Genomic DNA, 24,707 nt, shown 5'->3' on the forward strand with positions numbered 1-24,707 from the left:
GGAAAATTTTTGAAATAAAAAAATACTACAGAAATCCCTGATGCAATCTTCGAGAGAAATCCCGGGAGCAGTCTTCGGAGTAATTTCAAGAGAAACCTTAGGAGAAACTCCGGGGGGAATCACTGGAAGAATCTTGGGAGGAATCTCTGGATGAATTCTAAGAAGAATATTTGAACTAATCCTGGAAAGTCCCTGGAGCAATGCCTGAATGAACCTTTTTTTTAGGAATTCCGGGAGGAAATCCACAATGAATCCCGGATAAAAGCTTGAAATGTTGAGAATTGTACGGGAATTCCGGAAGGAATCCTTAAACTGTCGTAATCTGACAAAGTGACGTATACGATACTGAACATTTCCTTGTTCAGAACGGATCAACCACTTGGCAATTCTCTAAACTTTCTTTCAAATATGCTAAATTGTACTATAACGTGCATCCCAATACAACACGCATAGCACAGGGTTATTTTTTCACTAGCTACATGACAAAATACGTCGACTATTTACTTAGACTATTAGCTTACGTCGCTTCGCCAGATAACAGCATAACAGCAGTCCCAAAAAAATCTTTGGTAAAATACCCCAAGCAAGAAATTTTTGTATAAAAATTCTGGAAAATTGTTGAATAAATTTCTGGAGAAATCGAGATTATTTTTCTAAGGCATCCAAGAGCGTGGAACATTCCCGGAGCTAATCATGTTCGGGGGGAAAATGTGAATACAAACAAATTTTGAGTTATTTTATCTTGCATTTCATGTTGGATTGGGCCCAAAGGCAATGTTCGTACCCGGTGAAAGCGTTAAATATGGCGTCCATGGGCCCTGCTAATTTAATAACAGCAGTATTTCCGTTAAGTTTCTGTACCCTAAAGGTTAACAACTAATCAGTTGGCTTATTTCAAACCAAATTTATGTTAGAAAACAACAAAACTTTGTGTTGTTTCTACTATTTTTGAGGTTTGTAAATCAATAAACGTATTTGTTGTTTCAAACTGGTTCAGTTTTTATCCGTACTGAGTTTACCTGAAAGTATTTTTATCAAAATCATTAAAGAAAACATGTTGCCCGTGAAATAAGCGGTGCTTCCGAGGACCCAATTTCGTGATTCTAGACGTTTATTGTCTTCAAAAAAAATGGTATGTTAAAACCTCCTTCGGTGATTTTTCCTTGTGGTTTTCCTCAGGTTTTGTAAGGAAAGCTTTCCCACTTTTTCCCGAGATTTTTGCAATACTTCTGTTGAACTTGTTCCAGAGTTTTCTGTTTTTATCTTCAGTAAAGAGACTCTCTGCCTGGGGTTACACTGATAGGCAAATAAAGTGCCCACCTCATCGTTTTTTAATTTCCCTCATTTATTTGGTTGAAGTTAAAGCTGCTGTTGCAGTTTTTCTAAAACTTTTTCTTAATATTATTTTCAAGTTTTACTTACAGAACAATGAAAAAAAAAGAGTTCGACTTAAAAAAAAAATTAGTATTATAGAAAAACAGTGATAAAAGAAGTGCTTACTTTATTTTGGCTCCCGGGAAAATAAAATTAAGTAAAAGAAAAGCGTTTTAATAGTTTATATGTCCTCCTTTTAGGCCTTCAGGACCAGCCACAGGCGCTTTGGCATGCTCTCCATCAGGTTCCTTAGGTGTTGTAGATCAAGCTCTTCCCAGGCGTGCCATCAATCAAAATAGTTGGACTTGTTGGTAATTCCAGTTTTCTCAACCCTGGCATCTAGAATCGCCCACAAATTCTCGATGGGGTTAAGGTCCGGGCTTTGTGGAGGCCATTCCAGCGGTTCGATCCGGCAAGGCCGGAAGAAAGACTTGGTCTTCTTGGCAATATGCTTCGGGTCGTTGTCCTGCTAGAATACAAACTTCTCTTCAAGGCCCGTGTGGATCAGCGAAACTTCCAGATTTACTCGCAAGATGTCGAAGTAGGAATCTGCAGTCATTATCCCATCGATTTTTACGAGGCTACCCACTCCACTCCAAGAAAAACACCCATGATCCATCATCACATTTCCTCCTCCATGCGTCACCGTGACTTGAACGTGGCGATCCTGAAGCTCCTCACCCGATCTACACCACACACGAATCCACCGCTTTCGATTGAAAAGCTCGAATTTCGATTCGTCCGTCCAGAGAACTGTTTTCCAGAACTCAACGGGCTTATCAGCGTGCTCAATAGCAAATTTGACCGTTTGGCTTTATTTGTCTTGCTAATAAATGAGCGCTCCCGGGCAAACTTGTTAATGAGCCCTTGTGCTACAAGACGGCGACGAACAGTTCGACCAAAAACTGATAGCTGAAGGGTTTCCTGGATCTCACGGACAGTTGTTACTTTCGGGGGTTTATTCAGTTCGCACATGAATTTGGTGTCCGTTCTTGTATCCGTTTTGCGTTTCCTGCCTCTACCTGGACGATCCACCATTGATCCGAATGTTTTTTGTTTCAGAAGAATTTTTCCAACCGCTGCCTTGCTAATGCTGTAATTCTTATTCAATTTTCGGATACACAAGGGAATTGTTTTCGAAACCACTACGTTCTCCATTTTTTTTAACTTAATCAAACGCGATCACGAAAACAAATGCAACGTTGTAACGTCACGCTACTCATTCTCATTTTTAACATACTTTCCCAATGAAAACTAACTATTCAACAGATCATACTTATTGGAAATTTCACAAAGAATCCGAATATGTAAACATTTTTTGAGGGTTTACGGTCGAATTAATGAGTTATAGTTTAAAATCTGACAGACAAGGTGTCAAAACGTTGTAATAAGTCACGGTAGAATGTGTCTTATAGTTTATCGTCAGATTTCTCCCGTCAATCCTCCGGAAATTTATTTCAAAGATTTCGAGAGTTCTTCACGGAATTTTCACCCAAAAGTACTGCCTGAAGTTTTTCTGATATGTAATTATTTCTCTCGGGATTTCTTCCGAAATTTCTCTTTTTATTTTTCAATGATTTTTCTCGTAGCTCCACCAGTCGAGGGACGTTTTAGGGAGCTCCAGGGGTCTTCAGGGAGTTTCTGAAGGTTTCAGGGGGTGTAGCGGGGGTATCATGGGCGATTCAAGTAACGTTAGGAATTAACAGGTAGTTTCAGGGTGTTTCAAGAGGTTCCATGGGGTCTCAGAAGCGATTAAGGTAATTTCACGGTGTTTCAGGGTAGTTTCAGATTATCACAAGAGGATTTGAGTTGGTTTGAGGGTTTCAGGTACAGCTCTGAAAGTTCCTATAACGTTCTGAAACGCCTCTTAATCCTCCTAAAATGCCTCTGAGAAACCTGTCAAAAAATCACGAATCCCGCAAACTACAGAATGTACCTGAAAAGGTTTCAGCGTATTCCGAAAAATAAAACTCGTGGAATATTTGGCAAGAATTCCCGAATTAATTACACAAGTTTACAAAATAAAACGAAAGTCGTGAACTTCTGTCAACGACCAAAATTTTTGAAGCACAATTTAGTGCTGATTTCGAAACCGACCTTCAAAAAATTTAAAGTAGAACAGTTTTTGAGTTTTAGCTCAATATCGAGTTTTGTAACTTTTCAAAATATGTAATTTACTAAAATTCAAATATATTGCGTTTTGTTCAACCAATTTTAAATCTTTTTCCATAAATTGAAAGCTGAATACAATACCATTCGATCATCTGAATACAGGTTTTGCGTCATATTGATAAAATTCAAGATATTGGCGAGTTTTAGGGACGATCTTCTTAAATTTTAGCAAAATTCCCAAAATTTTTTGAAGAAATGTATTTTTTTCAATAAGAAAAAAACAACCTAAAAATTCTTTCTCGACGTTTATTTGACATATTATATGTAGGCGAGTTACAGTAAAAATTTCAGCTCAATCGGAGCATTGATTACGGAGAATGAGATGTTTGAAGTGAGCGACTTTGCTTAAAAATAGAACAAAAATCGATTTCAAATCACCAACCTTGTATGGAAAGTCGAAAAAATTTCCGCTCTACTGTAATTTTTTTCCTTCGCGTTTTCGAACTCAGGGCATGATTCTACACCAAAAATGATCATCAGCTTACCGAGTTCAAAAATGCTGTAAACTAGTGTTATTAGAATCTGAAAAGGGATACCTAAAAGAATTTCGGGACAATTTGCGGCATGGATTCTGGAAAAAAAATTGGAGTAATCCTCACAAAATCTTTGAGAGAATTCTCAGGACGATCACAGCAAAAAGTCCCGGAAATAACTACTAGAAAAAACTTGCAGAAATTACAGAAAGAACTCAAGGGAAGAATTTATAACAAACATTACCAATAACTCCTGTAGAAATCCCAAAAGAAGAAAGTGCAGGATAAACTCTGAGAGGCATTCTGGGAGCATTACTGGAAGGAATCTTCCAAGATGAAGTCCGCAAGGAACTCTGAAGGAAATTTAGGGGGAGTTTCAAGGGATATTTCTCGAGAAAAATTAGGCAAAATTTCCCAGGACTAGACGGAAGCTCACGATAATTTCTTAATGAAATACAGGGCTGTTACAACAGTCGCGGATTTCGCGAAAATCGCGATTTTCGCGGATTTGTCGCGGATTTATGTGCTACGACGCGGATTTCGCGGATCCTTCAAATTTGGTCGCGATTTTCGCGGATTTGTCTGAATTCAGTCGCGCATTTCGTGAGCAGCTATCTGTATGGCTTCGAACAATTTAAAATCGCGTCGCAGTTATGTTCCGGCAAATATACCACGTTGTAATTTATTTTAAAGCTGTTTTAAATTTCTCTCAATCTTATTTCCTTCGCAGCTTCTGCCAAACGCTTTGCGAAGAAAAGGTCGCGCAATTTTATTGAAACGATCATATAGCTTCTCTGGAAAAACAATATGAAGAGATAGGTGGTATCTCTACTATTTATCGAGATGGTATTGGGTTTCTTATTAATGTTCAGACTACTGTGATAATTTGAGGATCCATCATTATTTCCCAGCGATATTTCACACTCATCAAACTTATTTTGTTTATTGTGCATCCGACGCCTCTGTCATGAACTCAACCGAACTTGTGTACGCTAGCCACTGTGAAGTCGTGTACGAAATTCAACTGTGATGATAATGAACTCGGACTGAGTCTAAATGGGTGCAAATGTCGCAATATTTTCCAGAAATCATTTTCTTAATGAACTCGAAATGGATGAAATTTTCTGCTGAGATATCGCAGAGTTTCAGTTGTAGATTTTTTGTTCTGTATCTATAGGCTCATTTCTAGGATATAGTGTAATATCCGGCATTTAGGCCCAAACTATTTTAAAAACATGGCTCTGAGACATTTCAATTTTCATTAAAATGAGCTATACCGAACAGATCATGTTGTAAAGTTGAACTCGTGCGATTTTGTTGAACATTAGATTTCGTAAATCAGAGACGAAAGCTTTACTTTTCCATCTTTATTATTTAGACTTTTAAAAATGAAACAAATATATGGTCAGTCAAATCAAGTTAAACTAGAATGCACTTATCCATAGGAGTCAATCCAAAAAGCACGTTACTATAAACCCCAAGAAGACCCAACAACTATTAGGTCTCAACAAAAGGGATCTCAATATCTACACCAGTCTAATAACTGGCCACTACTGACCCTGCAGATAGCATCTACAAAAGATCGGAGCAATCCAAACCTCAAATTATTGCTTCTATTATGAGGAGAAATAAACATCAGAACACATCCTCTGCTAATACAGTTCACTTAGCTATCGTTCAAAGTTCTCGGCAAACCCATCTTAGGCCTGCTGACTTATGATTCTTATTCCCTAAGAACGTGGTTGACTTTGTAAAGCTAGTTTCACTAGAATGGGAGAATGACACACTGTAACTCAGGATTTCTATTCATCAATAATAGTTGATCTTGAGATCAGGTATTTCAGTGATAAACATGCCACTGAGATAACATGCATACTTCCCAGCAGAAGGGTATAACAATAATCCTAAAATCTGGACGCAGTGATCTTCACTCGACAAACGAGAGAGCTGGTTGTTTCTTAATCTTTAGAAATCTCAATACACTTTCTGTAATAACACAAACGGAGATTGACAAAAAATTAGGTTTTATTGAAAAATCGTTGTTGAAACCCAGATATTAAAATTTTTAGTACATAGTTTGGAATGTCGTATAGACTTTCCCAGTTTACATTGCTGTCTTTGAGAACTTCAGAGGATCAGGTATCAGGTATCAGAAGGCCGGCTCCAGAGGCACGTTATCCTCCATTTGGGACATTTGTGCCATCGCCAAAAATAACAGCCTATTTCATCATCTACCTGAGGGAAAAGGAAGGAAAAAGGATTTGGATGGGGATAGGGACAGGTAGGGAAATAGGAAAAATACCCTGGAAGAGGGTACTAACGCACGAGCGTACCACAATGGGTTCAAACAGCGCCCTGAAAAGGGCACTGTAATAACGCATAAAGCGAAAGAGAGCCTATAGCTCCTTACCACAGCGGGTTAAGAACAACAGAATATCCTGAAGATTCAGGTTTCTGAAGTCAGTTTCACTTAATAAGTGTTTACCGAATACTCGGAAACGCAGTTGCGCGAAAACTGGACAGTTACATATCAAATGATACGAAGTTCCATAATCGGATTCACAGCTATCACAGGCAAATGAATCAGCTTGCTGAATATTCGCCATGTGATAGCTGAGTCGGCAGTGGCCAGTCAATGCTTTGACCAGCATGCTGCAATTCTGCTTAGACAGATTAGGGGCTGTCCATTAATTACGTAAGGGAAATTTTACGATTTTTCGACACCTCCACCCCCCCTCGTAAGATTTTTTGTATGAGAACCCAAATATTTTTGTATGGCGCGTAAGATTTCTCAAACCCCCCTCCCCCCATAAACCCTTACGTAATTAATGGACAGCCCCTTAGTTAGATACTTCGCCACCCGTAGAGATGGCTCAGCACTATACAATTTGGTTTGACGACATGACTCCAAACTATTCCAATATTGGCTGTGTTGAGTGACAGCCCAGGTGTGAATCTGAAGCTTAATCCAACACTTCGATATCGGAATAGCTGGCTCAGGGCCAATGAAATCATGTGATGCTCCAGAGCGAGCTAACTCATCTGCCAATTCATTTCCAGCGATGGAAGAATGACCAGGTACCCATACAAGGTGAACAGCGTTTGCTGAATTCAGCTCCTCAATTTGAGTTCGACAAGCGATAACTATCTTCGACCTGGAGTTGGCCGAAGCAAGTGTTTAATAGCAGCCTGGCTATCTGAACAGAAGTATATTACTTTGCCCATTACGTGCTGCTGAAGTGCTGATTGCACTCCGCACATAAGAGCAAAGATTTCGGCCTGAAAAACGATACAGTGTCTACCAAGTGAGTAAGACTGATACAGCCTTAGCTCACGAGAATAAACACCAGCACCTGCTCGACCTTCGAGAAGGGAGCCATCAGTGTAACATACGATGCCGTCTGAAATACTTCTTTCCAGATAACCAGATGTTCACTCTTCCCGGGAAGGGAATTTCGTGGAAAATGTCCTATATGGAAAATTACAAGCAATTGTAAGATCACTTGGAGCAAGGACAATTTTGTCCCAATTCACCAAAAGTGGAAACAACGAGCTGTGTGTTGATGTGCGGTTCACAGGAGTTTCCTCTAGTAGACCGAGTACCCGTAACCGGTAAGTGCAAGAAAGGGCTTCTTGTTTGAGATGAATGTGTAGTGGGGCAACGTCAAAGAGAACTTCTAGCGCTGCCGTAGGAGTTGAAGAGAACGCTCCAGACATCGCCATTAAGCACATCCTTTGGAGATGGCCTAATTTTGATTGGACCGTTCTCACTTCACCCTTTTGCCACCACACAAGACATCCATAAGCCAATATTGGCCGAACCACAGTTGTGTAAATCCATTTGATATACTTGGGTTTTAGACCCCAAGTTGTACCAAAAGTACGCCGGCATTGCCCGAAGGCCACACAAGCTTTCTTGATTCTGAACTCAATATGAGGTGTCCAGGAAAGCTTGAAATCAAGAATGACTCCAATGTACTTTACCTGTTCAGTCACATCGATTTCAGAATCAAAGAGACGCAAAGGTCGAACGCCATTACGGTTTCGCCTTTCCGTGAAAAGAACAATAGATGTTTTACTCGGATTAACCGAAAGGCCATATTGGCGACACCAGCCCTCAACTACCTGAAGGGCGTTTTGCATCAGGTCGAAAAGGGTGCTGATGCACATACCAACTAACAATGTTAGGTAGTCGTCGGCAAAACCATAAGTAGGAAAACCGCTATTATTGAGTTGCCTCAATAGCGTATCTGCTACGAGATTCCACAAAAGCGGTGATAAGACTCCCCCTTGGGGGCATCCACAAACACTCAATTTCCTAATCCCTGCTAGACGCAATGTCAAGAAGAGATATCGATTTTTGAGCATTTGGTGAATCCAATTGGAAATCATTGGAGATATACCATGACTCCGTGCGGCTTCCAATATGGCATCGAAAGGCACGTTGTCAAAGGCACTCTCGATATCTAAGAAAACACCCAATCAAGATTGCTTTTGAGCGAATGCTTTCTCGATATCGTAAACAACCTTGTGTAAAAGAGTCACAGTGGACTTACCAGATTGGTAGGCATGTTGGTTCACATGAAGAGGCACGTTGGCCAGATGAACATCACGGATGTGATGATCCACAATGCGTTCTAAGCATTTCAGAAGAAAAGAGGTCAAACTGATAGGTCTGAAACTCTTTGCTTCTTCATACGACGCACGACCCACTTTCGGAATAAACTTTACAGTAATATCCCTCCAGGATTTGGGAATATACCCTGTAGCAAAACTGCAAACAAGTAGTTTTTTTCAAAACATGTTTGAAATAATCAAATCCCTTCTGAAGCAAAATAGGATAAATCCCATCTGCTCCAGGAGATTTGAAAGGAGCAAAGCTATTAAGAGCCCACTCAATCGATTCTATATTTACAATACTCCGAGCCGAAGCTAAAGAATCATAACTACAAGAAAAGACATCAGGATCATCCGAAGATGTAATATCCACACATCCAGGGAAGTGTGTGCTGAATAAGCATTCCAGAACTTCCTTATCAGAGGAAGTCAGATCGCCATTTGGCAAACGAAGTTCGTTCACCCGGAAATCTTTAGATTTCGCAAGGATCTTGTTTAACCGACTGACTTCACTCAAGCTGGAAACATTTGTACAAAGGTTTTTCCAGCCGGATCGTTCAGCAGACCGGAGAGCTTTGCTGTGGGCCTTGCGAGCCGACCTGAAAGCCTCCGAATCAGCCGAACGTCGTCTGTTCCAACTCTTTCTACATTGTTTCCTGAGTTTCGCCAGATCAGAGTTCCACCTAGGGGTTCCTCTTGTGATCTTCACAGACCGTAGAGGGCATGCTTCTTCAAAAGCTTCCATGATGAAGGTCGTTGTAGTATCAACGGCATCATCTAAATCACTTGGAGTATCAATGGATGGTGAGTATCCATGAAATTTGGCTGCAACCAAATCAGTATAAAGATCCCAGTTTGTTGACCGAGGATTCCTGAAAAGCAATGTTTGCGAAGTAACATTTAAATGTTCAAAAAGTATATAGCGATGGTGTGTGTATTTGATTTTTAGAGGGACTTTAACCTTTCGGTCATTCGTCCCTGCGAGCGATGGTCAGATAAAGATTCTTCATCTGACACATGCCAATTGGTCAGCTCGTGACTAATTCTGCTAGAGCAATGTGTTATATCTAACACTTGCTCTCTAGCAGATACCATGAAGGTTGGGCGGTTGCCTATGTTAAGTAATGCAAGATCTGTACTACTTAAGTACTCCATCAAACTGGAGCCTTCCAAGTTAATGTCTGAGCTGTCCCAGATGATATGGTGAGCATTAGCATCACTGCCAACCAGACTTGTCCGCACTGAGCGCATGAAAATTATGCTCTTTGGATTTACACCATCAAGCATATCATAAATTAGAAATCTTTTCATCTTATCAGATAGAAGGATGTTGAAATATTGTAAATGTCATTTCGAACTGTCAAAAAACCGCACCGCAGAGCCACACGGAGCGCGCAAAGAGATTTTCACCCGGGTGAAAACACTCTAGTGAATTTCACTTTGAACGGCCCGTGATTTCTAATTTATGATGTGCTTGATGGTGTAAATCCAAAGAGCAGAATTTTCATGCGTTCAGTGCGGACAAGCCTGCTGCAAACAATTAGCGGAAGGCCTTTTGAAGTGCAGTATGCGATGACTTGTTTGAAAGCATCTGTAGGGGATGGTTCATCATGCGGTAAATACGCAGAACAATAGACGTATTTCCTGTTGAGGTTTCCAACAGATACATCAATTGTGATAGCACATACATCTCTGGTGGTTAGTTCAGAGATGAGTGTAGCAACTATTGCGTTGTTGACAAGCACACAGGCTCGAGGCATGATACGCGAGTTTGCCATTTCATGTTTACTGAAAGTGGCAAACACCGGGTTCACAAGGTTTCCTAGATAGAAATTTCCCTTACGAAAGTATCTTGTACCAAGGCCACTTGGGCTGTACCATTTTGCATAAGTCTGCAAAGATTGATCGTTGCTGTTCTTTTATGCTGAAGATTGATCTGAGCTATCCTAACCGTAGCCACTACCCAAACTAGGTAAGATTAAACTCTTCGCAACAACAGCACAACAAAGAACAGCAGCAATAAAACCAAATCGGTATCGATTGGAAAACGCCAAAGGCGAGGATACACAGAATACACTGTGTAAATCGCATAATGCGAAACCATATAGGTGAAAATTTAAACTAATTAACAACATCTTCATAATCCCGCCTTTATTTAGCCTCAAGTGAGACTAAAGAAGGGCAGCTGATTGTCTCGGAGAAACACAAGGTCCACTGCACCATTGCTCCGGTTAGCGCAGTAAGGGCTACATACTGTGGAGGGCGCCCTGGTACGCCACAGGCTCCGTTAGCGGTTAGGTTTTTATTAGACCCCCCTAGCCATTCATTCCTAGGCACGGTAAGCATAAAGCCGCATTACACCATGAATTAGGGGTCACCTGTTGGTGGATTCTTACCACCGGAACAGGCGGTCCGTAGTGTTATTCTTAGCCAATTGAGACAATCGCTACCGACACTACACAGCTATCTAGGTTGATCGAGAAAAGAAGTTAATATTGATGATCAACTTCATACGGACTCGACCAGCCGTCAAGTTTGGAATGTCGTATAGACTTTCCCAGTTTACATTGCTGTCTTTGAGAACTTCAGAGGATCAACTAAACTATTCTAATAAACATGTCATTATCTGGTTTTATTTGAAATTTGAATATTTATGTTCATGTCGCGGATTTGTTGTCCGAGGCGCGGATTCTATTTCAGAAGCCGCGAATTTCGCGGATGATATTTTGAAAATTTTGTAACAGCCCTGGAAATAGCAAGATGAACTGCGGAAAGTTTTCTGTGAGGGATCCCGAGAATGATATTGTGAAAACCGCTGGTACAATTTACAGGATAAGTTTCTCTAAAAAAAATCCTGACAAGAACTTTTATAGAAATCGCAGGAACAACTCATTTAAAAATACTGGTAAAAATCGTTCCAAAATTTCTAGGATAAATCCCGGGAAGAACTCTGGGAGGAATACCAAAAAGAAATGTGGAAAATAATTCAAGAGGAATCCCGGGATGAACTCTAGGAGAAACCTCGTGACAACACCTGAGAAAATCCTAAGAGAATAACCTGTAGAAATTCCGGGATCAGCTCTGAGAAGAATCTCATTAAAATTACTTGGAGAAAACGCAGGAAGAAGCGACCTATACCTATGAAAGAAATCCTGCATGAACAATTTCAGGCGAAATCAGCCAGAATTCAGGAATCCTGGAAGATACGCTCTGAGGGATTTTGAAAAGAGTTGCTAGCATCTGGGTAATGCCCCGGTAGGAATCTGAAAGACCTCATGAAGAACCTTTGAGAGAAATGAACGTGGAGTACTGAGAAAAATACCGTGAAAAGGTAGGAATCCTGTGAGAAATGCTGGAAGGCATTCCTAGAGGTATCTGTTAATGATTTCTAGAAAGAATCCCTGATGAATTTCTGGAGAAATCATTGTGGAGGAATTTCTAGATTTTAACTACCAGATTCATCGGCGTTCACCTAAAACTCTCCTCTTATCTGTATCAGTTGCTTGTCGGAAACGTCTGCTTGATTTAGAAGCCGTCCTCTTGTTCTTCTAGTACAAATAGACAGATTTTTCTGGATTCAATTTGGTTTACTGCTTTGTTAAGTTATACTATCCGGAGAAATCTATAGAAGTTGCGGAACCAGTATTCCAGTATGAATTTTCAGCAAAAGATTTCTTTTGACAGTCCTGCGCTACACGCATGGAGTAAACGCTCAAGTTCGAAAAAAAGAAACTACTACATGTTCGAAAACTTTTTTATTCATACCAACTATGAAGTAAACTCTGTGAACTTTACTTCTGAGTAGATATACAAGTAGTAAAGTTCGCTTCTTCCCATACGACCCATTGTTTAAATTACTTTTTATTTATCCCACAAGTAACTGCTCTGTAAATGAATAGGTAGGTAGCAGAGCGAATATGGGTTAAAACCCGATTTAATCCACCTATGGTGAACAGAAGCCTTCTTACACTTATTAAAATTATTGTTGTATTATTTGTATTTAACATATTTATTTTGTGTAATTGACCAAAAGTTCTAGAAAATATTGTGGATTTGGCATCTAGTGGATTCACTGAAAACCAAGAAAACTCAAATTTGAGTACAGTCAGGTCTTTTTTTTACGCGGTTTTGATTTACGCGGCCGCGTAAATGAAAACTCCATACAAAAAAAATTTCATCGTCTTATTTTTGCATGATTCGTCGAGAAATGGTGAGACTTTTTTTACGCGGTTTTTCGAATTTTGAACTGAGTTTTATTTTTACGCGGTACGTATCCCCCGCGTAAAAAAAAACCTGACTGTATTTTTAAACTCACTTTTGAATTCTTTTTTGCATCCTATTTCATTCGCTCTCTTTGTTGTTGTCAAAGAGTGAATAACAAAACAACCCAACTTTGAGAGTTCGATGCGGGAAGCCAAAATTGAGTAAGTGACATAGAATCGAAAGTTGAGTAATTTTAGCTGATGGTTGAGAAAAAAGAACTTCGACTTTAGGTACTTTGGCCGAATACGCCTAAATGCAAACTACCTACCTCAACATCGACTTCATCAACTCAAAATTGGCTTCCCGCACGCAACCTCAAAGTTGGGTGGATTGAACTCACTTTTGGGTACTTTCGTTTCTCCGTGTTGGTTTCCAAAATAGCATCATGGACTAAACTACCAGAAATGCCAGACACCTTCTAGAATCTTGTATGAAATTTAATGTCGTTTTCGTTTTTGCGGCGGTGCTACACCGCTTCGTGCTACACTTGTCGCTGAATAAACGAACATTTTCGGTGCAGTTTCATTGGTGTGCGTGTATAAACACCAAAATATTGACAACTTTGCAAACGCTGATTGGTGGACACGGTGTGCAGGTGCTACACTCTCGATTTTTTGAGTGCTACACTATCATGCGCGGTGCAGAAAAAGTGCTGCACCGGTGTAGCACGAAATTCAAAAACGAACACTTTCGGTGCAAAAGTGCTACACCGGTGTAGCACTACCGCAAAAACGAAAACGACATAAAAAAAATAGCTTACATAGCTATACATAGCTGGAATATTGTATCTTTTGTTAACTTCCAAAAGAGCTTGAATCGATTAACAAATGGATAAGAAAATCAGCGAGATACACTTTGTCTAATATCTCTTAATCAGTCGAATAAATTAGCTCCGAAGTACTTGGTATTCATGGTTATGGTGTAGGAAGGACAAAAATGATATATCTACTAAGTTAATCAGTTTTGGCATTAGCTAGCTATTTTGGCTGTCGGGTTCATGCATTTTTCCCACAATATATATTTTTCAAATCTATCATTTAATATATTGTTAGTTTTCATAGAATTCCTGTGTATTTGTAATTTGTTATTTATACACGCACAAAAATGTCGCATATTTGAATCAAATGCATAACCACTTTGATTCAAATTCAATACTGTTTTTTAAATCAAAGCATATTGATGTTTGAGTCTAATACTGAACGACTTTGATTCTAAAATAAATGTATTAGAAACAAAGTCGTTGTATTTTTGAGTTAAAAAAATGACTACTTTGAAATAGATATAACATTTTGAACAAGTTCATCCGCTGCCATTTTGTTTTTATTGTAACAAAGCTAAAAAATGAAATTGCTCGACAAAATTGTCGAAAAAGAGATCGTAGTTAAACATAAGAAGCATTTATTTTTATTGAAAACGCGTGGTTTGTCGGATGACACAGTGGGTGCCTTCATGGGTAAGTACAATAAAGTACAACTTACTATTTATTTCCAAAATTCATATCGTTCCTTCTGGATGACAGTAACACAGAATAATCAAGCGCAAGTCCAGGAACTCATTCCGCAGCCATTTCTAGCGGATAGGACGAAGTGCATCATGTCGTAATTAAGAAAAGGCTTGGTAAGCATCTACAGCTGTTCATAAAATTATGTTTGCTAATAAGGAAATCCTTTTTGTTAGACATAATCTTCCTCCGCTATATATTGAATCTTCTACCGAATCGGCATCTGTAACTACGCCACCCCCACCTCTACCGGCTGTTGCTAATGTAACAAGAGGCAACTGTTGGGCAACGATACAAGAGCTTACGTGCTACAATCAGCAAAAGAATAGGGTCCATCATCGAATAATGTAAAACTGAAAAGTTATAAAACCAATTGTTAAGATTGCCTAGATATGTGAATATAGTAAATATTGTTCCCTAAAAGTCATTCATTTTTATTGGATTATCTGCTTTGATTGAATACGATTTCAAAACTAATGAGAGCAATCCGACCTAATGCTCTCAGTATTTATTAGATCATTTTCAATCAAAGAAGATATCCATTCAAAACATATGTTATGGTCTTTTTGAAATATATTACTATCAAATAGTATTATTTTTAAAATAAATAAATTGTGTATTTGGTTCAAAAATTTGTGTTTTTTGATTCAAAAATAAATATTTTTGAAACAAAGTAGTAATATATTTGTTTCAATGAAATTGAATATTTGAATCAAATATTTTTCACTTTGAATTAACATTCAGGCTAATAAGAGCCAGACTTAAAAACAACAAAATAAATGCTTTGAAGCTAATTCTCGCAGTCATTGAATCAATAAAAAATGCACTTAGGCCGTGGATCAATGGTATTTTATTTTTGTTTCAAAGTCGTTTTTTTAGACTTTAATATATATTTTTCTGCGTGTAATTTTGTTGAAAACAATAACCTGCTAGTATACACTTTGTATGAGGTCAGCATTATTTATTGAAAAAAAAAATTTCCCATAGACTGGACAAAAACTCATGCAAGATAACAAGTGAATATAATAATAAAAAAGAATTTATTGAAATACACTTCGTAAGATATCTCAGTAATCAAATGTCGAATCGAAATAAAATTTCAGGGTCTTTTACAAGGATATTGTAACTTTCATTTGGTGCTTAGAGTACCCAAATCGGTTGACAGACGGCTGAGATATTTATTATTGTACCCGTGGTCAAAAATCTCTCAAAAAGTAACCAAATGTCCAATCCTAATGAAATTGTATAGGGTTCTACTAGAATGTTGTAGCTTTCATTTGGTGCCAGGAGAACCGAAATCGGTTGACAGACGGCTAAGATAGGGTATGTGTACCGTTCCTTGGCCTAATATGCCAGCCGCCTTGGCAATTTTGACCATAACTCTTGAATTAATAGCAGTATAAATGATGTGTTCACTTTATCACACACTCTAGGCAGTGCATGTTTCTGCAATTGGAAGTAAACTTGCGAAAATATTCAAGAACTTATTTAATTACGTTGAACAGATTCGTTGCGATGGTATGCAACGTTGGTCTACGGTACAAAAATTGGCCTACTAGTGGATACAACGTTGGCCTATTGCTTTCCAAACGCTAGAACCACTTATTCTATTTTTTAAATATTTCTGCTGAAGTATTATCACTGTTTGTTCAACAATCTTGCTTTCAAATCACATTTTCGGAGCCAAATTTTCACATAACTATAAATAAATCATTTAAACTAAAGTTCTCTCTTAATGTAGTAACGAAAACAATGCAACCTTATCATTGTGTTATATTTTTACAGATACCGCACACAAAATCTTTCTTCCCGTTCGTTCTTTCTGGTTCATTCGCAAGCAATGTGGTTGACGTCACTTTTTCGGTGTTGTTGACGTCACTTTACTGATGGGCCAAGATTTGGGTACATAGTGAAAAAAATGTCCTCAATATTCGGCCCACATTTAATTTGTAAAATAGTTATTTTTCGTTGAAAACAAATATACAATATCAAAATTAGCGTCTTTGACCGTCGCATAAAATGTTCAGTTATCAAAAAGTCAATTCGAAATGTTCCAGAATCAGGCCATATATGATCATGTGTATAGACTACCCACTAAGTTGAAGAATCATGGCGTCTACAAAAGCTAAACAAAGTGACATTTTTATTCAATTTCAATGCTCCAAAATGCTAAAATTGAAACGAAATGTTAAAGTTGTTTGGCGTATAGTTTTTCTGATCTCCAGTTATGGGTGTTTGTTTGAGTTTTTGGTTAATGTTAAGATAGGCCGAATGAGGGGACTAAGCCAACGAAGCATCCCGATACCCTATTTATTATAATACACTTGGTCAAAAATCTCAAAAGGTTTAGTTGTATATATCCTTAGTCTTCTTCGAAAGATATCTCTGTAACCAAATGTCCAATCGAAATAAAATTTCTGGGCGATCTACTAGGATGCTGTAGCTTTCATTTGGTGCCAAGAGAACCCAAATCGATTGACAAACGGCCGAAATATTTATTATGATACACTTGGTCAAAAATCTTAAAAAGCAGAAGTATGACTCATAAGTACTCTTCGAGAGACATCTCGGTAACCAAACGTCTAATCGAAAAAAAAATCAATAGCGTTCTACTAGGATGTAGTAGCTTTCATTTGCTTCCAAGAGAACTCAAATCGGTTGACAGACGGCTGAGAAACGTGCGTGACTTTTTTTTGTAACGCACACACACACACACACACACACACACACACACACACACACACACACACACACACACACACACACACACACACACACACACACACACACACATTTGCTCAGTTCGTCGAGCTGAGTAGGAGAATCAAAGACATTGTTTTGGGCCCCTCCCAAGCAACCCATTGTGTACTTACATACATTACATTTGTCACATGACACATCATTTTCATAAACAAATAGGTTGGGTTCAAGTGCCGACCGAGTTCAAAAGATCAATACAATCAACAACACCGTTGCTTCCTGACGCCCCGTTACCACTGCGGAAAATCCCTACACAACATATTTTCGACTGCACTACATACGAGCCAACTCATCGTAAACATAGTGCCCCGATCTATCAAGAACAACACCCCCCAATTTGAAAACAGAAAAGAACCATACATTCACGCACCTCACAAACATACACCCTCCACAACAGGACCAGCCTATGGGACCTGTACTTTTCCTAGTCCGTTGCAACGTTGCACTGTGAGTTTGACTTGAGTCATACTGGCCAAACATTCTTGAGTTAGAATATGTACATCAGATGTGTGATGTTAAAGGTTTATTCTTTTGCGAACTGCAAAAATATAAATTTTTAAATTTGGTTTTTGTTTTCGATTAAAATAGATCATGTTTTTTTTCTAAAAATAAAAAAAAATCGAAACCCTCATTAATTTCTAGAGCTTTCTCAAAAGAAATCCAAACTGCCATAAATTCTATTCAGAAAAGACACACCGTGCTCTTCCGGGAGCCAAAACTTCCCCTTCTGGCGTTCGTTTTGCATTTTCCGCCACATCAGCAGCGGATCGGATCGCCCAGTCCCTAACGTAGTGAAGAAACCAAGAAGCGAATTTTTCCCTAACAGGCTGTGAAGTGGAAAACCAGAAGCGGGAAAACACAAAATTTACGATGGTTTAAACAAAAATTTGAATGCTTCGCGCGGCACCGCTCAGTCAGGTGGCGACTCGCGAGTGGAGAGGAGCTCATTATTTTCCCCACACACGACGACGACGAAGACGACGACGACGCACGAGATCTTGACTGTTGCTGAAGCGGACCGCCGCGTTTTTCCTCCCCCACGAAAACCGGATCAGTCGGGTGGTTGTTTAGTTCGATCGGTGGTGTGCAGAAGTGCAACCGTTTTTTTTTTGCTGAAAATTGTGTAGCAGTGCGTTGTGCTACGTTAGTCCTTCCCTTTTTCAAAGTGTCCTGTATTTAAAGTGTTATAAATTCGTTCTAGGATTGCTGGTAGAATTCCTCAAGTGCTGCTAAACAGACGAAGCGACTGATCACATTAAATTAATTTCGCGGTGGGAGACGTGATTTATGACTAAGGGGAAAAGTGTACCGACGAAGAAACTTTGTGAAATTTATATGCTACCTGCTGAAGTGCTTGTCGAAAAGTGCCACAAACTAAAGGCGGTAATTTGACTCTAGTCAAGAAAGTTGAAAATCGCTTGAGTTTGATAGAGTGTGTGTGTGTGGCCAACTTTATTCCGGAGGTGGAGGATCCAGAAGCAACAACAGTGAACGATGGCTTGTCACGCAAATCTGTCCTGTGTTTGCACCTATGTAAGCGAAAATCGGTTATAGGTTGTTAAATAGAGATGTTTGTAACCAATTATAAAAAAAAAACTTAAGTAGAAGTAGTTGGAGGCAGAGCTCCGAATCATTTGTCTGAACGCAATTTAGTGAAAATGATAAATTGATCGAAAGCAATGGCGATTCCATAACCACAAATCTTTCTGTTCTACAACAACTATTCTATAGACAACTTAACTTGTAATGGCTGTAAAATTGCGTAAAGTAGTGATTTTTAATATTTTTCATTTGTCTTAGATAATAATATTTTTCGAAATTACTGAATGGATCGGATTTATTCTTAGTCGCTGAACGGATCTAAGAAAAAAGCGTCATTTCGAATGGAGTGTTTGAAAGAAATGATCATGAAAAGTCAGTCAGGTGCATCGGACTTTATAAACTCCAAGACCCCAGGTTTTGCAGACCAGACCTCACTGGGTTTCAAGCAACCACTATTTAGAACATTTTGCCTGCGCTTGTATAATATACCAGATGTTCCGAGGTTTCACGTTCCGTGTTACAGATTACGACAGATACCATTTTGAATCCGGCAAATATGTTTTAAGTGATACCTGCTCGAGAGGTGTCCAATTACTAGGCCAGTGTTGGTACATAAGTTAGGTAAATTGAAGTTTGGGAAAACTAATTTTGCCAAATGTATGCAGAAATGTTAAGTGTTCGATTATTGCCGCTGTACTTGCATATCTGTATTATTCCTCATTTTGTTGTCACTTTTGGAGCTGTTCATAAACCACGTAGACCAAACTTTGGCCATCTCAGAACCCCCCTCCCCCCTCGTAGACTTGTGTCTATACAAAAATTTGAAAATTTGTATGGAGCGTAAACTTTGGCCAAATTTGGTTTTCTGTAGTTGAATCCTACAGGAATTCCACCGGAGATTCTTTCAGATGTTTTACTGTGTTCATAGTCAATTTTTTTAGGGGATTCCTCACCTAAAATTCCTCAAGAAATACCACGGCAAATTCGTCTAGGAGTGCCACTGGAAAGTCCTTCAGAAGTCCAATGTGAATTCCTCAAGGAGATCCTTCGGGAATTCCTCTAGAAATTCCACTAGTGATTCCTCTGGAAACCCCACTAGGATTTCCTCTTAGCATTCCGCTGGGGGTTCTACGGGCAATTAGTTCAGAAGTTCTTCCTGGAGTTGCTTCGGGTACTTTCCCATAAGTTCCTCTGAGAATTAGGGAATTTCTCTAAGAGTTTCACCGGGAATTCCTTTACGAGGTACTATTGGGTTCACTAGGTATTCTTCCGAAAATGTCTCTAGGAGTTTCACTGAAAATTCCTCTAAGACTTCGACCAGGATTTACTCTAGGAGTTACATTGGAATCCTTGCAAAACTCCATTAGGAAGAGAGACGAACCAGCCAAGGGCTGAAAGTCTCTATAATAAAGTTAAATCAATCAATCAATTCATTGGGAATTCTTCCGGAAATCTCTTTCAAGAAAAGCTGCGGTATTTCTACATTCAGGAATTTATGCGAAAAGTAATCCAGTTTTCCAAAATTTCACCGTGTTTTTTTTTTCAACAATTGATCAAGGAATTCTGCAGATAGTTTATCTGGGAGTTTTCTAGAAATTCCTATGAGGATTCTTCCAGAAGCTCCTCCGAAGATTCTTTTTATTGTTCCGGGAATTCAGAGAGAAACTTTTCCGGGAGGTCTTTTTTTTTCTAGCAAATCTTCCTGAAATTTCCCAGGGCATTCTGTCAGGAGTTTCTCCCGGAAGTTTTTCGAAAGTACCATCGTTAATTCTCCTAAAAATTTTTTGCACGGATTTTTCTGGAAGACCCTCCGCAAAATCTTCAAAAGTTTCTTCGAAAATTCCTGCGGGAACTCTTGTGGAAGTTTCTTCAAGAAATCTTTCGAATGTTTCCGGAATTTTTTAAAAGAGAACTTTATCTGGGAGTTTTCCAGAAATTCCTATGAGGATTCTTCCAGAAGCTCCGGGAATTCAGAAAGAAATTTTCCCGGGAGGTCTTCTTTTTTTTCTGGCAAATCTTCCTGAAGTTTCCCAGGAAAATCTGTCAGGAGTTTCTCCTGGAATTTCATCTTGTAACTCGACTTTTTTTTAAATAATTTCTCAGGATTTTTTCCAAAAGTTGCTTCGGGAGATGCTTCGGAAATTGCTTCGAAAATATTATTATTATTTGTTTCGTTAGTGTATCTTTGTTTCTTAATTTTTATATCAATGTTGTCCACGTGGACATTGGACAGACCCCCACCCCTCTCTCCGTGGACAAGCGTGGACTTTTCTCATACCCCTCCCCCCTCCAAGTTGTCCACGTGGTATATGGACGGCCCCTTTTCGAGGATTTATTAGTTTTCTGTAGTTGAATCGGCCAAAATATATTGTTTATGAGCATTTTTAAACATCACGATCAAGTTTTAAAAATGTCGTATTTTTAAAATGGTCAAATAACTGAAAATATATAAAAAGTTTGGATTTCTTTTATTTTTTTTTTTTTTTGAATTTCCTTTGGTTTCTGTGCTTGGAATGATTGATTGGGGGTGGCCAAAATGTTTAAGAAGTGCAACTTTTTTTCTCTCACAAAAATATTCAGCATGCTGTAACTTTGCATAGATGGCATCAAAAATTCTCAAATTTTGACTGCTTGTCAACCTATTATATGTGCATCATTGGTACAAATTTGAGCTCGATTGGTTAATCTTTCGCAAAGTTTTCGTAAAACACTATTTTTCAGACAGCTTATTTTTGAACTGTCATATTTCAGAAACCAGTGAACCGAATTGAATGACATTATGTAAGTTTATCAACAATATATTAGTGCTTTACAAGTTGTTAAAACATAGATACTTTTTAAGCATTTAAAAAAGATATCATGAATTGACACTTTTGGATCTTTCTCTAAAAAATGTTTTTTTTTTACATCAATGTCATTAAATTTTAGTTTTGATATCTAAAGATTTTCTATTTCTCTTCTCCAGATATCTCTAATTAAATATATTAGAACCTATTAGGATTGAAAAAAAGAACACATTTAGTAATTTTTGTGTGGTATTGTAAATTTGACTTATTTGCCTCTATATGGGTGAAAATGTCAAACCGGTATTACCTTATTCGTTGTGAGAAAATATTACATTTTATAATGGCGCATCAAGTATCAATATATTGTTGATAAATGTTCAAAATTTCATTCGATTCGGTTTGCTGGTTTCGGAGATATGACCGTTCAAAAATGTATTGTCAAAAAATAGTGTTTTTCGAGAACGGTTCTAGTTTCACGAAAAATTAACCAATCTAGCCCAATTTTTTTACCAATGATGCAGTTATAATAGGTTGACAAACAGTCAACATTTGAGAATGTTTGATGCACTCTATGAAAAGTTACAGCATGTTGAATATTTTTGTGAGAGAAAAAAAAGTTGCCTATCCCAAACATTTTGGCCACCCCCTGTATAGTGGGCCGTAGATTCCTGCTCCAGTTTATAAGTCATCGGTATAGAATTTGATTGAACTTCGACAAACAGTGGGGCCTCCGATTTCCCAAACTGTGCGAGTTGTTCCACGCAACTTGTAGGGAACATCATGGTTCTCCACAGGTTTCAATCAGTCTATAATCATTTTCATTACTGGCCTGTTTTAGATTCTCAGGTGACCAACAAGATTACCTGGCATAAACTTTTCAACTCTTTTAAGTCTCAACAATTAATTTTCTGCTTCTAAGTGCACGTGCTCATGCAAATGTAGCAGATTAAGAATCGCAAGACGTTAAATTTTCGTAAGCTTTGATTGAGCCCCTTATGTTTTTGGCCACCAGACAAACGTTACTTTTGGTAGGATTATAGCAGTAGAAATCCACATTATCATATTTGGTTTCTAACCCCACTTCTTGTCAATAGTTTTGGAGCATAACCAAAACGCACTTGTTGCCTTACTGATCAAGGACTCACTTTAAGCATTCCAATTCAGTTTGGCATCCACAATCAAACCTAAGTATTTAACCAGATCACTAGGATGAATTTGTATCCTTCCAAGCCGAAAAGCTCTTAGGTTGATCTTCCTTGTCCTGGTGAAAGGAACAATTAAGACTTTTGACGGGTTGATGCTAAGGCCCTTCTTGATACACCATGAATGTTTATAGTTTATGCTGCTTTGCCTTCACTCCGAAACAGTTACGTCATACTTTTCTCTCACTATGACGACTATATCGTTAGCAAAGCTCACAACTTTGAAACCTTTTCTCTTCAAGCTGTTTTGGAAGATCGTCTACAACTAAGGACCACAATAGTGGCGAAAGGACTCCAGAGAGGGTAATCCTTTATTGCCCTTACTGTTACAGAAGAACTTCCCAGCTCACAAGCGATTTCTCTTTATGCAAGCACAGTATAAATCCAATGTGCGATACGTTAGTCAAAGTTTTCATTCTCAATGGCGCGCATCTATGAATAGGAGGCATAATCGAATGCTCCTTCTATATCTAATAAAAAGGCGGATAGAGCTATTTCTTTTTCAGTATTTTTTTTTTGCAATTTTCGAAAGTCTTCAACAAAGCTGTAGAAGGTCTATTTAACCTATATGCTGTCGGACCTCATCTCGTTTTTTTTTTGGTTTAAAGATAATAATGTATACTACTCAAACTAGCCTAAAACATCTCCATAAGTGATGAAACCAACACCGTTTCTCTGTTTTGAATCATTACTAGAACTACTCCATCAACTCCTGCAGATTTAAAAGGCTAAAACGATCTAATTGCATTTCTCACTCTGATTTCCATTAAGATTTCATCAGTTAAATTTGTACTATTTTACTCCGTAGAGTTTACATTACGACATCCTTCACCTTCCAGAGATATAGTATCATTGGAATCCCCACTCAACACCGAAAAGGAACAAACCATGTTCATTAGTGGAATCGAGTTCAGTTCTGTGCCTTCTGGGGACAGAGACGGTCAAGTAGCGCCGTAACTTGAAGAAAAGAAGCGCCCGTCTATCTAATAGGGAGTCGTTGGTTCGATTCCCACCGGAGCTCGGTAGATTTCTTTTCACAATTTAAATCTCAATTTGTTCATCAAACACGTGTTTCTGTTGTGTGCATGAATGTCAAAGCAATCAAACATTAAATTCAAAGTTTCACGACGAGTTTTGGTAAATGCGCCATCGTCACGTTTCAAATTTCCCAATTCATTTGCATGATCTTTTGCTTGCGACTACAGGAGTACAGTTTATGTTTTCACATGTCAGCATCCAAGATTTTCTTTTATGACTTACGAATTTTGTTGTTGTATTCAGACAAGGCTTTCCTGTACTGAGCCTAATCTCCTGTTTGTAACGCTTTATTGAACATTTAACGACAAAAAAAAACTAAGGCGATCCAGTTTAGAGTTCCACTATGGTAGGTCTCTAGTAGAAGTCGATTGTATATTGGGACATATGCTGTTAAATTAATTGATGATACTTTCACTTGCCTTCGAGAAAACATTTCTAACTTTTGATAGGTTCAAAGCAATTCTAGAGCATATTACCACCTTCCATATTGCTCAACATTTACACTGGAAATGATCAAAATGCTTAAGGACAGACTTGTTAGAATCCCAAAATGGCCGCCACAATGGCCGACTTTGGCACCTACTCACGATTTCGAAAGCACAAATCTCTTCGTAAACAAAACCAGCGCATCTGAGCTTCTTATTTGAGACTTATTACAGGTGAGCAAGAACAGAATAATAAAATGCACTGTTGTTTGAAGCTTGCTTCTTGTGATTTGTGCGTCTGAAATTCTGATGCACTGTTGAAGCGGGATTTCAAGGCGTTTGTCCTTAACCATAAAAGGGATACCTGGGGTCCATTGGACCCCAGGCGCCTTTCAGAGCTCGTCTTTGATGGAACACACTCAGCGAGGTGACGAAACTGAGGCCATGAAGGTATCCCTTTTAGGGTTAAAGTGTCCACTTTATCCCGCAACCCCCAAGCGAAAATACCGTGTTGGTGTCTTTAGAGAAGTTGTTCGATATGTCAATATATGCCG

The 24,707-nt window shown here is 38.6% G+C and overlaps 1 protein-coding gene across 3 annotated transcripts in view; it reads left to right on the plus strand.

Moving 5' to 3' along the window:
- Positions 1 to 24,707, plus strand: part of LOC109427916 (tubulin monoglutamylase TTLL4) — a 176,775-nt gene that overhangs the window by 20,167 nt on the left and 131,901 nt on the right. The window contains exon 1 of one of the 3 annotated variants that reach the window (XM_029872693.2): positions 18,291 to 18,693. The exons of the other annotated variants lie outside the window; for them this stretch is intronic. Coding sequence (XP_029728553.2) covers positions 18,655 to 18,693 — 39 coding nt within the window. The 5' untranslated portion in view covers positions 18,291 to 18,654. Of the gene's footprint in view, positions 1 to 18,290; positions 18,694 to 24,707 lie in introns of those variants that run through there. 3 annotated transcript variants of the gene reach the window in all.

The sequence above is a fragment of the Aedes albopictus genome, chromosome 2, assembly GCF_035046485.1.
Source record: "Aedes albopictus strain Foshan chromosome 2, AalbF5, whole genome shotgun sequence".
Classification (NCBI taxonomy): domain Eukaryota; kingdom Metazoa; phylum Arthropoda; class Insecta; order Diptera; family Culicidae; genus Aedes; species Aedes albopictus.